General features: G+C 36.0%; 1 protein-coding gene across 1 annotated transcript in view; it reads right to left on the bottom strand.

The window, feature by feature from the left end:
- ADGB (androglobin) overlaps window positions 1–17,043 on the bottom strand; it is an 83,416-nt gene that overhangs the window by 39,661 nt on the left and 26,712 nt on the right. The window contains exons 10-13 of the mRNA XM_053460257.1: window positions 14,621–14,715; window positions 13,590–13,764; window positions 11,952–12,042; window positions 9,447–9,582 (exon numbers count right to left, since the gene is read on the bottom strand). Coding sequence (XP_053316232.1) covers window positions 9,447–9,582; window positions 11,952–12,042; window positions 13,590–13,764; window positions 14,621–14,715 — 497 coding nt within the window. The remainder of the gene's footprint in view (window positions 1–9,446; window positions 9,583–11,951; window positions 12,043–13,589; window positions 13,765–14,620; window positions 14,716–17,043) is intronic.

Raw genomic sequence — 17,043 nt, 5'->3', positions numbered from 1 at the left:
TATAGAATTTGATATGCTCTGGAGAATCTGCATTATTAATTACCAAATAATTCAACCTGTAGTGGCGTAATCATTCGGATGAGGAAATGAACAATTTGAGGCTGATGTTCCTATAGCTCATGTTTAATTAATGTAAGACACAATGAAGAGGCAAAAGATGCTTGTCGTTTTCGAAATGAACTGTCACCACATATGAATCACAAATTTGATATGGCACATGAGTCATCTCCAATTCCGTCAGGAACCAAGAGATAAAGTAAACATTTGCATTTTCAAGATATAAGAAAATTATATCATCTGCAGACTAACAAGACATTAAAATTATGTTTTGTCAAAAGAAAATGCCTTACAAAGTGACACCTCAGAGTCACAGCTCCAGCTGAACACCTTCAGTCCAAACTGGGAAATTTAAGTTGACTAAGCACGTTACAACACCTTAAGATCTCTCAAGTCTTTATTAATCCAACTTGTTAGGCTTACTCTTCATATGCCACTACTGATTACTAAGGTACTAACAAAGATTTTTACGGCACAAACTGGTAGATGAATTCAAGATGTTCTCCCGTCACCTTAGGAGCAAAAATGCCCAAGGGAATCCCTGTTGACGTCAATGAAGACTTAAATCAGTAAGACTTTGTAAATTCGCTGCTTAGACCGTGACCGCAGTGACCATCCTTAATTAGAATGCACTTTTCTTAAATCAGGACAGCAATGGAAAGCTCTGGTACAAAATTGAAATAACAAAGATTTGAAAAAAATCAATTAAGGGAATTATTAAATCAATGGTTATGCATCTCTAGCGTCACTGTTTTACTTCAAAGACAGTGCGTCAAATAAATTAGACTCCCATTTAAATCAATATTATATTGCTTACGTAGTAGAATGGGTCATTGTGTATTGTATAACATATGTCCAATGACAAACTTCAGATAGAAGAAGGATATATAGGATAAAAAGTCATTGATTACATAATCCTTCAAAAATACAGAACTATTAGGCTGATATAATGATGTAAAGCCATCAATGCTAAGCAGTTGGTATGCCTAAAACAAAACAAACCAACAAAAAGATATCAAACAAGGTAGCACTAAACCAAGGCAAAACAATTAAATACAGTGTTAATTTCTGTCTGTCAACTATATAAATACTATATAAATACAGATTCATGCACAAGCAGTAAATGTTCGTTTGGGATTGTGTCTATTGAAAGATTGAAAGGTGATCTTATCACTGCAGTAATTAATCTTACCCGGACTGGCCAGACTGGACAGACCCTGCAAATGCTGGCCAACAGAGCCACGCACTCACACGCTCTGCCACTCCACAAAAGTTTTTCCACATAAAGTTTCCAAAGAAGATTTCTGCTACACAAAGGGGTTCCCAACATCATTCCACTTTTCAGAGTCAACAAAGGAAAACTTTGTCTTCTAGATACTATGCCAGCAGAAATAGTCACTGTCTATAAACGCCCAAAGACAACTAGAAACTTGTAACTTGTCCGGGGTCACTTGGCAAGTGAGGTTGCCATTCCCACAGCTGAGAATTTCCCAGGAAATCCCACCCTACGCTTTCCCTCTTCTGGTGGAGTGGCTTCTCAAGGGAGTACTCATATTGATACGACAAACAACCACAGAATATCTTTCATAAGACTTAAATGGGAATTGTCAAGGTGCTGGTGATAGGTTACCACTGTATCTGCTCAGTAGAAGTGATAAAATTTAAAACTCAACCACCAGATGGGAATACGTTTTAACAGGAGCCAAACATAAATATTAAACAGACACATCTAATTGATTCATTTAAATCAGTATCATTGGCCATCAGAGGTAATAAATTAAGGACTATCAATCAAAGCATAGAAGGCAAGAACAAACAGAATGGGGTTGCTGATTAAAAGTCATTGTTTACTTTTTACAAGAATACTTGGATTATCTTTCATAAATGTACATGAGTCCATAAATCATAAATGAACGCCTACGATTGTGAATAAAATTGATATGACCTTGGCCTGGGAAGGCCAATGACTAATTTTGGTTGAGATGTCACCCCACTGCCACATTAGACATAATAGTGAACACTGGCCATTTATTACATCAATTCATTTCTCTTACATGTTAGTTACCATTCAACGATATGAAATATATGGAAATATGGCATATGATTAGGATTTCCATGTAAAATGTCTAGCCACATTGATGAATTACAATAAAGACACACGATCATAAGGACTAAGCAGATTTTGGACTACCCATATTGTACAGTTCATATATAAAACTAATAAATTGTATTGACAGCCTACAAGAACACCTTAAAAAATGTATATCATTTGGGTTTGATTTAACAGTTTATTACAACTTATCAAGGCTGTTACAGCCTATTTCACAGCTATATTCAAAAAATGTTGCGGCTGTTCAGCCGATTCGTCACGGCCGTTTTCAACCAAAATGTCAAGTTGCAGCACTCTTCAGCCGATACGTTGCGGCTATTCTAGCCAGGAAATTTAATTAAAAGCGTCGCAGCTACTTTCATCCGGTACGTCGCAGTTATTTTCAGCCGGTGCGTCACTGCTGATTCCCGCCGATATATCGCGGCTGTTAAGCCAATATAGTGCGGCTATCCTCAGCCGGTACGTTACGGCTGTATAAGCCGATATAAAGTGGCTGTTTTTCGGCTGCTCCGTTACGGGTGACGGCTAGCGACGGCTAACGGCAGCTGACGGCAATAAGCCGGCACGTTGCGGCTGATTCCAGCCGAAGATTCCCGGCTATATAAGCCGATATAAAGTGGGTATTTTCGGCCGCTCCGTTACGGCTGACGGCTGGCGGCGGCTGACAGCAGTAAGCGGTAGTGAGTGGTGGCGGCTGACGGCAGCAACAGAAAGAACGGCCGACAAAAACGGCCGAATAAAGCCGCTCAGGTGCAGATCAGGTCCCGGCGAGATTCAACCCCCCTCACTCCCGGAGCATCACGTCGTGCGTCCTCACGTCATGGCTCCTCCCCCATCTCCATCTCAGTTTAGAAGGAAAAAGGAAACAGAGAAGGAAGGAAGAAAAAGAAAGGAAAAAAAAAAAAAAAAAAAAAAAAAAAAAGAAGAAAAATATATATATATATAAAATCTGAGCTGACACTTTGAGGTTATGAAGATATGTGAGTAAAACAGAAATCTTAAAACTGATAATTGTTTGCATTAATATATGGACTCTAATCTTTTTGGTGATTGAGATTTAAGATGATTTTGAAGTAGATAATTAATTTAGATTGACTGAAGTCTTTGAAGTACGACCTTGTTGGAAGGAATTGGCTGCTTATAACGGGCTAAAAAAAGAGTGTACATAATTCATGGGAGGTATCTGTTTTGAGTATCTTATTAACGCTCAATGACAACTCGTAAGATGCAAGAAATGAGGAAAGATAAGAGAGCCGCTAAAGATAAAGAACAAGAAGTAAAAAAAAAGAAAGAACATAATGCTTCAACCTTCTTTTCTCCAGTTGCTTCAAGAGATTTCTCTAATTTATCAGGAAGCCCTAATGTTTGGAGTAATGAAACAAATAAATCAGACCTATTAAACATGGAGGATGTACAGCTGGATTCCTCAGGAGGTGCAAGCCACCTACATATTACCGCTGATCAAATGAATAAGAGCTTGGCCCAGCTGTTGGATCAATTAAAACTAGAGATTCAAAACAATACGAAAGAAATAAAGAAAGATATTAATTTGTTGGGTGAAAGAGTGACCAAACTAGAGGAAAAGATTGTTACAACATTATCTCAGACAAATAAAAATAAAGAGGCCATAGAGACTCTAGAGCATAGAATGGTCTACTTGGAAGAAAAAATATCAATATATGAAGATAATTCAAGACGTAAGAATCTTAGGATCAGGAATGTTCCAGAAGAGATACCATTGGGAAATATAGAAGATTATTTGATCGAGTTTTTTGAAAGTATGGGTTTAATATTTGAAAGAAAAGATCAAATTTTTGAAAGAATTTATCGTTTATCGAAGCCAAAATCCTCTGTATCTTCAGCTCCAAGAGATGTAATAGTATCATTTCAGTTTCTTAAGAATAAAGATATGGTCTTAAAAACATCTTTTTCCAACCAAGCGAGAATAGAAAAATTTAATAAGTTGATGATATTTCCAGACTTATCAGTGTATACTCGTAAAAAGAGGAAGGAATTCTCTACAATTACTCAAGAACTGAGAGACTATAATATCTCCTACAGATGGGGTTTTCCGGTGAGCCTTATAATTTTCAAAGACAATTCCAGATGGATATGCAAAACTCCTGATGAAGCTAAAAGACAATTGGAACAGCTAAAAACAAAAAGAGTTGGTGCTGTGTAATAATTATTGGGTATTCAAGATTAACTCTATACCATTAATAGAAAGATATTTTTTTGGTTCGTCTGTATATCATAGAGGTATAAATGAGAAATGAGTTTATAGGAATATGGTCTGAAGATAAGAAGAAGATTGTGGTGTTTTTTTTTTTTTTTTTTTTTTTTTCTTCTTTGTCTTACACTATAAATTTTATATATATTCACTGATTATCCTTGGATGATATATTCATTCCTTGGAATTTTGTTAAATATGACATATTTGGATATTAGGTTATTATGCAACACATAAACACAAATCACATATTTACAGCCCTAAGGAAGGGATTTGTATAAAGAATTTTTTTTTTTTTTTTTTTTTTTTCACATATTCACTGACCTTTTTTGCATGATATATTCATACTTTGAGATTTTGCTAAATACGACGCATTTAGTTATTAGGGTATTAGGCATAAACACAATTCACATATTCAAGATATCCCTAATGCAGGGATTTGTACAATTATTTATTTATTTATTTATTTATTTATTTTTTTTTTGAAGAATTGAATTGATACTGCACCTCACTTATGCTCATTATTATGAGTAATGACACTCCTTTTAGTAATAGATTTATATGCACACATATACCTTGCCAAGGGTGACACATTATATATATATATATATATATATATATATATTTTTTTTTTTTTTTTCCCCCACAATCATCGATAGAGATTTTGGATGATACGATTTATAACGTAGAAGGTCAAATTTTGGTTGAAGTGATTATGACGATAGGATTTATATTTCAGATTGTTGAAGTATGGCTGAAGTATATCTTGAAAACCGTTTATGTTTTATTGACGAATGGGCCCGTCCCGTCGAGCCCAACCCCCCTCATTTTAGACTCTGATAGAGTCTATATTCTCGCGCCAAAATGAGGGAGAAGGCGCGAACATTGAGGAGTAGGAGAGGTTCTTCTCCTCGTGTATTTATGTTGCATGTCGTCCAATCAATGTGTTGTTTTTGTATTTATGTTATTGATAGGGAGTTTCGCCATACAATAGTTTTAAGTTATTGCGTTAACTTATGGTTAAATGGATGACTATTAATGTCCAAGGGCTAAATACAAACTATAAAAGAAAGATATTATCTAAAACCTTAAGGAGAGAGCATATTGATGTGGTTTTGATACAAGAAACTCATTGGCTTAGAACTAATATTAAGAAAATGAAAATAGATGGTTATTCGATAGTAGCCAATGCTTCTTTAGATAATAATAAGAAAAGGGGGGTGGCTATTTTGATTTCAGAGGTAGTTAAATTCGAGAATATCTACCAAGAGAGTGATATAGAAGCACGATTTGTGATTTTGATTTGTCGACTTAACAACAAATTATATACTATAGTTAATATTTATGCTCCTAATAAAGCTCCAGTCTTACTCTTAAAGAAATTAGTAACTAAAATTGAAGAAATTAGAAAGGGACAAATGATATTAGCAGGAGATTTTAATATGGTAGTGGACCCTGATTTGGATAAACAGCTTCCTATGGGAGCTAAATGTTCTGTGGATTTAAAAAAGCAGGCAAAGAAACTCCAACAAGTATTAAAAGAATACGAACTTTATGATATATGGAGGGCATTTAGACCTGGAGAACGAGATTATACTCACCTTTCTAAAGTACATCTGTCTTACTCAAGAATTGATATGTTCCTGGGAGACCAGAATCTTATAAAAGATATAGATAAAATTTTTATTCTGGATATAACGTGGTCGGACCATAATGCTGTAGTAATGTCAACTTATGGAAGGAACTTTAAAATCCCTAGTAGGGAATGGAGACTGAATAATAATATTTTATATAATGAGGCTAACCAGGAATACTTAGCAAATATGACAGATTTGTTTTTTAAGGAGAATGACACACCAGAAATTTCGTTATTAAATATATGGTGTTCGTACAAGTGCGTTATACGCGGGCATTTAATAATGTTGAATGCTAGGGAGAAAAAATTATTTTCCTCTTCTTTAGCAGATCTTTATTTAGATTATAATCGACTTGTAAGGGAAAATAAACAATCGCCAACTAGAGAAATTACAGAGAAACTTACAAATATTTCAAACTTAATTAATGCCCAGCATATGTTAAAAATAAAAGAGAATCTTAAAAGGCTAAATCAGTTGTGGTACTATAAGAATAATAAGACTGACAGACTTCTTACGGCAAAATTAAAGAAGAAAACAGCATCTCAAAGAATTTATAAAATAACAGAAAAAGATAAGTCCTTCTACAAACCGCAGGATATAGGTGAGGCTTTTGGTAGATTTTACCAAGATTTATATAATATTCCAGATCAGGCAGAAGGTCCTTCTATATATAGTTATTTAAAGAAACCTAATTTGCCTATGCTTACTAAAGAACAGCTGGAGGAATTAAATTCCCCATTTAATCCAGATGAAGTAAGATTAATAATCGATAAATTGAGGAAGAATATCGCCCCTGGCCCAGATGGATTTACCAATTTGTTTTTTAAAATATTAAAGGAGAAACTGGTTCAGAGGCTGTGTAATATTTTTAACACGTTAGGAAACCAATCTCATTTTCCTCTGGAGATGATGCAAGCGAACATAGTCCCTATTTTAAAACTGGATAAGAACCCAGAAAAGATTTCAAATTACAGACCAATTTCTTTGACCAATACAGACACTAAGATATATGCTTCATTGTTAGCGGCAAGATTAAAAAGTATAATTCCTTCTTTAGTGAATAAAGATCAGGTGGGTTTTGTGGCTGGAAGATGTTCCAGCAGCAATATTAGACGGCTGATTCATATTCAGGATGCTAATAAGAAGAGAGGGGAACCTATGATGACCTTGTTTTTAGATGCTGAGAAAGCATTCGATAGGGTAAACTGGAAATTTATGAAGGCAACGTTAGAGAAATTTGGATTTGTTGGGGATATATTAAATAAGATAATGGCATTATATGTTTCCCCCACAGCTAGGATTATTGGCCAGGGAATATCATCTCAATGGTTTTCAATTACGAACGGAACTAGGCAAGGGTGTCCGCTATCTCCTCTTTTATATATTCTCTCCCTGGAACCTCTCGCTCAGAATATAAGAAATCATCCCTTTATTAGGGGATGTTTAAATGAGGGTAAGGAAGGTAAAATAATGTTATATGCCGATGATATTGTTGTTACGATACAGGATCCAGCTATCTCAGTAGAATATTTATTAAAAGAAATTGAATCGTATGGTAATATATCAAATTATAAATTAAATGTATCAAAATCAAGTGCAATACTGGGAAATATTCCAGATTCTACAACCCAGACTTTAAGAAATGCATATTCGTTTGAGTGGGTATCCAAGGAAATAAAGTATTTAGGGATAAAAATAACAGTTAACCCTAATAAATTGATAGAATCTAACTTTAAATCTTTACTAGCTCATACCTCAGAAACTTTGAGGTCTTGGTCTAATTTAGAGATTTCCTGGTGGGGTAGGCTAAACAGTATTAAATCTTATATCCTCCCAAAATGGATCTACTTGTTTAGATTAGTGCCTCTCTCTCTTTCTAAATCATGGTTAATGGAGATACAAAAGGTCTTTACTAAATTTATATGGGGGGGTAAAACCCCAAGAATCTCTATGAAGACACTGAAGAAAGACTTAAATCAGGGTGGAATAGCTTTTCCGGATATTAAAAAATATCATGATGCAGCTATGATTAACCACTGTTTAAAGTGGTTAATAGATTTGAATCAAGATGAGGCCTGGTATAAAATAGAATCTCTAGTATTGAATACAGATGACTTAAGTTTTTTAATGTCAACTAATCTATATATTAACAATGTCGAAAATAATTTAATCTTATTGAACTTGTTAAAATTCTGGGGAGGGTTTAGAAAATTAAAAAAGCTGGGATGCGTTATAATTCCAACTGCCTCCTTAAAATTTTTGCAGATAAATATTAGAGACTTAGATATAAACAGCTGGCGCGCAAAGGGTTTAAAGAAATATTACCAGTTGGTTCAAAATGATAAGGTTAGACCCTTTGCGAAGTTGGCAGAAGAATTTAAACTAACTTTAAAAGATGGGTTTACTTATCTACGTATTAAGAGTTATATAGAGTCTCAAAATAGATTACATAATGATATTAAATCTAAGTTAATAACTTTGATGGAAAAGGATATAAATATTAGATCAGTGATAAAAAGTGGGATATGTGATGAAGAGGCCCCAGTCAACAAACCAAGAGCATATATAAACTGGCAAAATGAGATATGTCAAGAAATTAATTGGGAGGATTGGTGTAAAATGTTTTCTCAGTTAAAAAAAAATATACACTGTTTAAGCCTGATTGAATTACAATATAAAATAATGAATAGATGGCATTTGGTGCCGGAAAGGTTGAAAAAGATGTTTCCACGGGTTTCTAATCTATGCTGGAGATGTAATCATGAACGGGGATCGTATATACATATATGGTGGAGCTGTTGTAAACTTGACAAGTACTGGCTTATGGTTGTATCAGTTCTAGAGATGTTGGAGATTACGGGTATTCAGCAGTCAATCGAGAGTTTTCTTTTCCATTTATCATGGAAAACTGAAAATTCTATACAAAAGTTTCTAGCTTTCCATATCTTAATGGCAGCCAAAATCCTTTTGGCTCGTAATTGGAAAAGCCAAGAGGTTCCACACTGGGAAAAATTAAAATCACAAATAAGGTTCCAATTGCAAATGGAAAAAGGTTTGATAGAAGGTAAACAGGAAAAAATAGCTTGCCAAGCTTTGAATAAATGGTTTCTTTTGTTTCCTAATGAGAGTAATATACAGCCCTTGGACACATGAGATATATTCTTTGTATGGCGACTCCCAATATATATACTTAGATATTGAAAATATACCTATTTATTTATTTATGTATGTAATTTTTTGTCTTTGTTTATATATATTTTATTTATTTTTTTGTTTGTGAGGTTAAGTCGAAATGTTTTTGTGATGTGGATTTTGTCAATAATAAAAAATCTAATAAAAAAAAAAAAAAAAAATGTATATCATGTTTGTCAAATTTCCAAAAAAACCAACTGTTGCTCAGTTTAATATTTACCCCAGCATCATCCCCAGCACTTGATTTGAGACTTTCTTTGGTCATGTCATTTCCCTCAATTTCTTCAGTCTCACCGACAGATGTAAGATTAGAGAGAGCAGGGGAGCCTCCTCTAAGGAAAGCTTTAGAAAGGCTCCTGTTTAAAAAATGAAAGAAAAGATACAAAAAATGAGAAAGAAAGTTAAGAAAGATGCATGATAATAACTGTCATTATTTACTTTTTTAGCTTAAATAATGGAGGCTAGATCTTAGCAGCTTAAATATTGTCGACAAGAAATATAATATGATCCACTAAATATTCTAACAAGAACTAGAATAATATTTGTGCATTTTCTTGGACTATATATAAAAAAACACTTGGACAAAAATCTCTTCCCCAAAGTGCTTGTAATCTAATTTAATCATTTTATTTTGTTTGTAAATAAACCAAACAATTAGCTACTTTTTGATTTTACTGCAAGAAAATGACAAATCAACAAAAGAAAACGGAACATTTTAAAATAACGTGCTTATTTCCTTAGTAAACTGCATAATAAGATATTTTTAATGAAGTGGATGGGTTTTGCTTTGGATTTTTTTTCCACTTTTAATTGTTTGTCTCCAGGTACCAATTTAGTTTATTAATACTGTGATCGGCACAATGTATAAATGTGTGAATTTGTCCCAGTTTGTTGTGCAACTGATTTAAGATGCAATTATAAGTAATAAGCAATAATGTCTGTAATCTAAAAATGATTGTGCCTTTAAAACATATTAAAATTAACAAGTTAATGAGTTTGTACTCTGCATAGCTATTTGGCAAGTCTGTAATTGTTTTATGTTTTTATGTATTAAAATAGATAGTGAAGTCAGCACTTTCCTGACGAATGCTCAACATAAAAGCATCCTTACACATGCATATTGTAACTATATTAAGTACCTACAGCCTTGGCTTTTTGGTTCTCATTTAGCGTAATTAATGTAAAATTTGATCTGTGGTTGCATATGGTTCTACCATGGGCATGTTTCAGAACATGGGTAGCAAAATGCACCGCATTATACACTGGACTGCTATCAGCACACACATATAACCTACCCTAATGTCAGCTAGGGGGAAAGAAGTCATTATGTATGACCCCAGAATTCAATGGGTGGACTTTGTGTACCTCCTAAGGGTCTTTTTGGGAAGGGCATTCATTCTTAGCAGGTCAGAGCTCTGTCTCTAGCAATGGATCTAACCATGCCCCTAAAAACAAAAACTCTCTCTCTCTCTCTCTCTCTCTCTCTCTCTCTCTCGTCATTTGGAAGGTATGACTGTAGGAGAATAAAGATGCTTGCAGGCCAGTCACTTAGGAGGACTTTAAATCTATGCTTCTGCTACTAATGTGAAAAGCAGTATATATACCGTATTTGCTCGATTATAAGACGACCCTGATTATAAGATGACCCCCCAAAATCAAAATATTAATTTAGGAAAAAAACAAAAAGCCTGAATATAAGACTACCCTATAGGAAAAAAGTTTTACCAGTAAATATTAATTCATGTAAACTAATTTTCATATTTAATAAATGCTATGATTGAGAAAAATATATTTTTTATTTCCTTTTATTTGCCAACCTGCCCCCCCCAGTTATGCACATCTGCCCCCAGGCTTGCCACTCTGCCCCCAGAAATGCATTATACCCCCCTATTTGCCACTCTGCCCCATGATGTGCCTTTTAACCCTCTATATGCCACTCTGCCTCCAGAAATGTCTTATACCCTCCTATATGCCACTGTGCCCCATGATATGCATTTTAACCCCCTATAAGCCCCTCTGCCCCATGATATGCCTTATACCTCTATATGCCACTCTGGCATATAGGGGGTTAAAAGGCATATCATGGGGCAGAGGGGCATATAGGGGGTTAAAAGGCATATCAGAAATGTCTTATACCCTCCTATATGCCACTGTGCCCCATGATATGCCTTTTAATCCCCTATATGCCCCTCTGCCCCATGATATGCCTTATACCCCTATATGCCACTCTGGCATATAGGGGGTTAAAAGGCATATCATGGGGCTGAGTGGCATATAGGGGGTTAAAATGCATTTCTGGAGATACACACATGCTCAAACCCCCAACCCCCCACCCCCTTACCTGAACTGCAGATCTCCCACTCGCAGACTTCTGCAGGGGCCCGGCTGTGCGAGCAACTTCTCTGGCCCCGCCCCCAGAGGAAGGAGGGGGGAGGTAGAGTTATGTGAGGACTTTGCTAGCTTCCTGTTCTCCTGCTGCTAATAGCAGAGATGCTGCTCGCGATCAAAGCCCGGTAAGCAGCACGGCCCCAGCAGAAAGAGGTCTGATTAGAAGACGACCTCGATTATAAGACGAGGGGTATTTTTTAGAGCATTTGCTCTGGAAAAAACCTTGTCTTATAATCGAGCAAATATGGTATATATATATATATATATATATATATATATGATGGGCTTTATTTGCCAAATTGAAATGGAACTTGTAAAACGTATTTTCTGTACTTACCCTTCAGATGGTACGGCGAATGGATGAATCTGGAAGTTCATATACGGGGTTGTGATTTCAACAAACTGATCAGGTTTTTTCTGTATGATTTCTGCGAATGGATAACACGTTCAAGTATCATGATAGAATAAACACATATAACTTTGCATAACAGTGTTGTGATACACAGTATAACTGTGTCAATGACCAAGTTAAACCGCAAACATTTGACATTGTGGTGGAGGAGTGACGTTTTTGGGGTCTATTCACTAAAGAGGGAGTTTCCAGGAGAGTTGAACATTTAAAATTATTTATATCACTATCCATTATCAATGGCAAACCCCTGTGAGCTTCTCTTACAAGAAGGTCTCAATTATACATAAGTGTTAGGATTATGTATTACACAGGAGCAGCTCAGCCCAGCCCAACTCAGCTCAGCGGATGGAGACCTTGGCTTTGAGTCCTGCATACACTCTGGGTTTACTAGGAGAACACTGACGGCGGCAGAGAGACTGCAGAGGAGGAAACGTATGTCTCCTTGCTGCTCTGATCAGTGTTCACGCTACCATTTAGCCTTAAGGTCTTAGCGGCTTAATTGCTATAAGAGAAGAGTAGAGTGGGAGAGAGGTTGTGAGAACTTAGTTTATCGCTTTCTTTTCTTTTTATGCCTATGGCATTTTAAAGTGGAACTCCCAGGTCACTGCCTGCTCAAGGAAACGGAAAATTTGAACTTAAAACAGAATCTGCTCAACCTAAAAACATGACGGCCTACATGAAATACTAAACTTTCTGTTACTTTGGGTCTGTGAATACAACTTTTTGCATCCTGTTTGGAAAACACTCCCCCCCCCCATGTTTCCAATTGATAATACATGGTTCGTGAAATCCACCAAAATGGAATTCTTCTCACAGTGATCATTTTGAAATCTAAATATACTGTTTGTGGCATAAAAGGAATATTAATCTTCCGCAACAGAAAACACAACATTGATAATGTTTCCGAAAATAGCAATTTTTTGATGAGGCATCAGCCTAGAAATTCTCTGACGATACAGAAGGAACACATAAATTTCCCTGATGAACCAAGTGGAAAATGATAAATGGATAGCCATAAGATAAAGCGGGTTCCTTTGTAGTCTCCTATTATGATCAATGACTTGTCCTTTGAGCCAAAGTACAAAAATGAATCACAGCATTGCAGTCAATATCTGTTCAAAATGTTGTTCAAAATGTGATGTGCGGAATGCATTCTGTATGTCAATTACTTGATTAGAACTAATAGCGTGGCTTTGGAATGGTGTTATTAGGTTTGTTTTTGTAGGCAGAGTTTACGGCTATATTAACCAGCCTTGAGTTTTCTGATGCTGCTCTGTTTCTCGTATAATAAGAAACAAAAAAATGTTGATGGTCAACACTGAAATATATTTTTGTGAATGTGTGGTATGTTCTGCCTTGCAAACCAGATATCCCAAGACTTAAAACACTTGTGCTAATGCTTTTATAACTATATGTTCTCTAGATACCATCAGATGAAGGGACCCCTGAAAGCTTATGTCTCTATATCTATTTCTATGTTAGCCCATTAAACTAAAGATTTCATTATCTCCTGAGAAGAAGAAACTTTTGCTTCAAGTGTAAAGTTTTGTCTTCAGACTTTACCTTTGGCTTCATCTGTTAAAGTTATTTCTTTTTTCTGTCTTATAAGCTTCCATCGTGGTATAGGAGGAGGCTTTGGTGGAGCAATAAGAGGACATGACCTAGTTCTGGATACCAGGACTGGATGACTATAAATATGAGAAAGCCCATATTTTCTCAGATTTTCTGCAGAGTCTGCCTGTAAACACAAAAAGGCAGATAATTGAATTTGCATATCTGTTTATGCTCCAATTGGGGGAGAGGACGTCACCAAAAAGTGTTGCCATATTGCCCTGAGTTCAAGTTAGGGCAAAATTACGGTGCTTTCTCCCCCGATCGGAGAAAGTACATCACCGAATGCGCTGCCATTTTGTCAGAAGTTCCGCCAGGTTATGCCCGCGAAGATGCGGACAAATATAGAAGACTGAATATAGCAGACTAAAGATAGAAAAGAGAAGATAGAAGAAGAATTTGCGTGGTAATGTAAAAATATGCCAGGGTAATGTGATGTTGCAGAGGTTTATAATATTCTGCAGTGAAACTCTCCAGCTCAGATGTTTGTAATTCAAAAGCTCCTTAATAGCGTACTTGATATCTCCCTCTGTTATGGGACTGCTCAGAAGGTCCTCTTGCTCAGTCATGAACATAATGGGATTAGTGAGTTGAAAGAACCTAAGGCCAGGCTGTGAGTTGTCAGGAGTGCAAGCAGTATTAATGTCTGTGTTGTCTGTTTTAACAGGAAAGTGTCCTAGAAGTGTTTATGGAGCTGTTTATGATCATCATTGTTGGAGAAGAGTGAAAGCCACATTAAATGAGTTATATTTGGCAAACCTATTGTTTCCAAATTTAGCAAGATTTTAATTAATATGCCCTCTGATCAGTGCCTTCAAGAACATGATTAAAAGAATGGAAACCGTAGGGGTAAAGAGAGGACATTCTATCTTAATTGATTAGCAGTAGAATCCTGGAATAAACTTCTAGATGAAAACATCAAATTTTTTAGCACGTTTACAAATTTAGTGGCATGACTGTTTCTATTCAATGTATTTTCTTACCATCTGCCCTAATACAGAAATCTTCTGTTCAGCCAAATGAAGTGGTAAGTAGCTGGCATACACAACCATCTGCCGTACCTGGGACACAGTACTGGCTGTAAAAATAATCAAACAAATAAGAAAACATTTATGCATTTTTAGTACATTTTCTGAAATAATAGCTAACAGATGTACTCATGAACTCATCAACCAGGCTGTCCAGCTTTGACAATTACCTTATTATTTGTGTTGCATGCACACCAAGGTCTAGTACATACTGCTGAGCTCACATTGAAGGGGTGCACATAAAAGCAGTGACTTTCTTTATCACAGTCTTTACCAAAGTCTGGCTAACCTTGCAAAAAACAAACAAATCATAGGGCTGTATGGTGTGGGAGCCACCATACACATTGTATACATTTCCCATTAGTACCTACCATTTCACTTATGTATGCGTATCATAAACACAGCTAATGTAAGGGCAATACAAGAGAATTTAGAACTTTTATAAAGTGACATGGTAACTATTGTGCATTCTTGCAGCTGGTGATAATCTCAAGATGTTCCATGGCTTGTTTTGCTAACGGCAAGAAATCTGTTGTTTACATAAGATGCATAATGTTCTGTTAAATCACTACTTTTAAGAAAATAAATCGGATCTTGTTAATTTTATTAAAAGCGTTTAAGCACAAAGAGCATTTTGACACAATCAACAACAGACGTCCGACTAGACATTTACCATGCAATAAAATATCATTTGGCATCCGAGGACTTATCGGGTCAAAGATCACAACCTATATCTATGTTTATAAGTTTACAGTTATCCATTTCTAAAGTGAATTTGTGAATTTTTTACAGTGTATTTAACATTACCAATTTATTCTCCACGGCCTTACACCCTCTGATCAAAACAAAATGCTCTGTAAACTTATCCAAGTACCTTGTTGTATTATTTGGCTACAAGTACACCATCTGTCTTCTCTTTGAAAATATACACAGTGTACTGCCACTGGCATTTTGTCAGTCTGTGTTTTGCCAATTGCTTAAGAAGCATCTGACAATAATGTTACTGCTTTTTTTTGCAAATCTTGTTGTCTTACAAATGGGTACATTTGCATTGTATTACTTTTGGGGGAAAAAAACACGCAAAAAGTATACCAATGGTTCTTTTTGTTGTTGATATTCCACCGTGTCTTTGTTGTATATCCTGATGTGTATTTCTAAAACATCTGTTCGCTAAGTCATCAGCCAAAATAAAGGGAGTCACTGGTGTGACTCAACTTAAGTCACAAGTACCTATCTGCTACAACTTGATAGAGTTGCTGTCTCTTGATATATCGGGGAGAAAACGTGCCCGCATGTAAGAGGTTAATAAGTCCCTAAATTGCTGTTATTTTTCTGCTTTGCTAAACAGGTGTATTGACGCGTTGTTGATGCTGAGTTTAGTTGCTGTCAAGTGTAAAGTTGAGTTGGCAGCAGTAAACATGAGAGCTGGACATTTTGTCCAACTTATGCAATAATGCAGCTGCAGACTCACTTCGACTGCCAGCTCAATTGCACATAGTGCCCCTGGCAAACACGGCTACGTCTTTTAGAGTGTCGATATAGGCATAGATCTATTGTGCGTGTCCCGCACTGCTTCTCAAGGCTTCCACTGCATCCCTGCCAGGTACCAAACCAACGTCTACATATTGGGGGCAGTTCTAGGGTGTCTACACCAGATGGTCCAGCTGCCTGATTCTCCTGTTGTGGGCTGGGTCCATGACCTTTAGTTAAAAGACTTGTTCATAAAGTTATTAAAATGCATGCCTGACTGATAAATGTCCAATAACTAGCAAATCCCCTGCTACTGGAAATAAACAACCCTTTTAATTCAATCCATTTTCTGGCCATAGACCATAATATGGATTCTGAAAGCCTTACACAGCTGTGAGTTTAAAAAGTCGGCGTGTTTCCCATCCCTTCACTCGCATCAATTTATGTTCATGCAACCGCTTTTGCATATGCTAATGTAATACTAATTGTCTAGACATGAACGTTATCAGTTTGCAGCACATATGCTAGCAGACCTAACTTTAGGATAGGGCCTTCAAGGGCAGCTTTGCAACTGAACATTGTTGTATTGCAGGATGACATCTTCACCAGTTGGGGTTTGCCAAGTTCTTGTTCTTCAAGTAGGTTTCAATAACGGCAACACAATTGTATATCTATTTATTGTCCTAGCAGCAATGTTTTCTTACATTATATTTAAATCTACTGCCGTTGGGAATGAAATTGAGTTTTCTTTTGCATCTGGATTTTTTTTTTTTAGATTTTTAGGGATGCACCTTATTTTAATCTATTCTAATGGAGCCCACCCATGCCTCCAAAACCCATGTCATTATGGTTTAGTAAACCCCATAAACAAACCAAAATGTCAACAATAACAGGCACCTCAAGATTAT

The sequence above is a fragment of the Spea bombifrons genome, chromosome 3, assembly GCF_027358695.1.
Source record: "Spea bombifrons isolate aSpeBom1 chromosome 3, aSpeBom1.2.pri, whole genome shotgun sequence".
Lineage (NCBI taxonomy): Eukaryota > Metazoa > Chordata > Amphibia > Anura > Pelobatidae > Spea > Spea bombifrons.
Note: the sequence above shows the minus strand (reverse complement) of the source record. Positions and strands in the feature narration are given on the sequence as shown.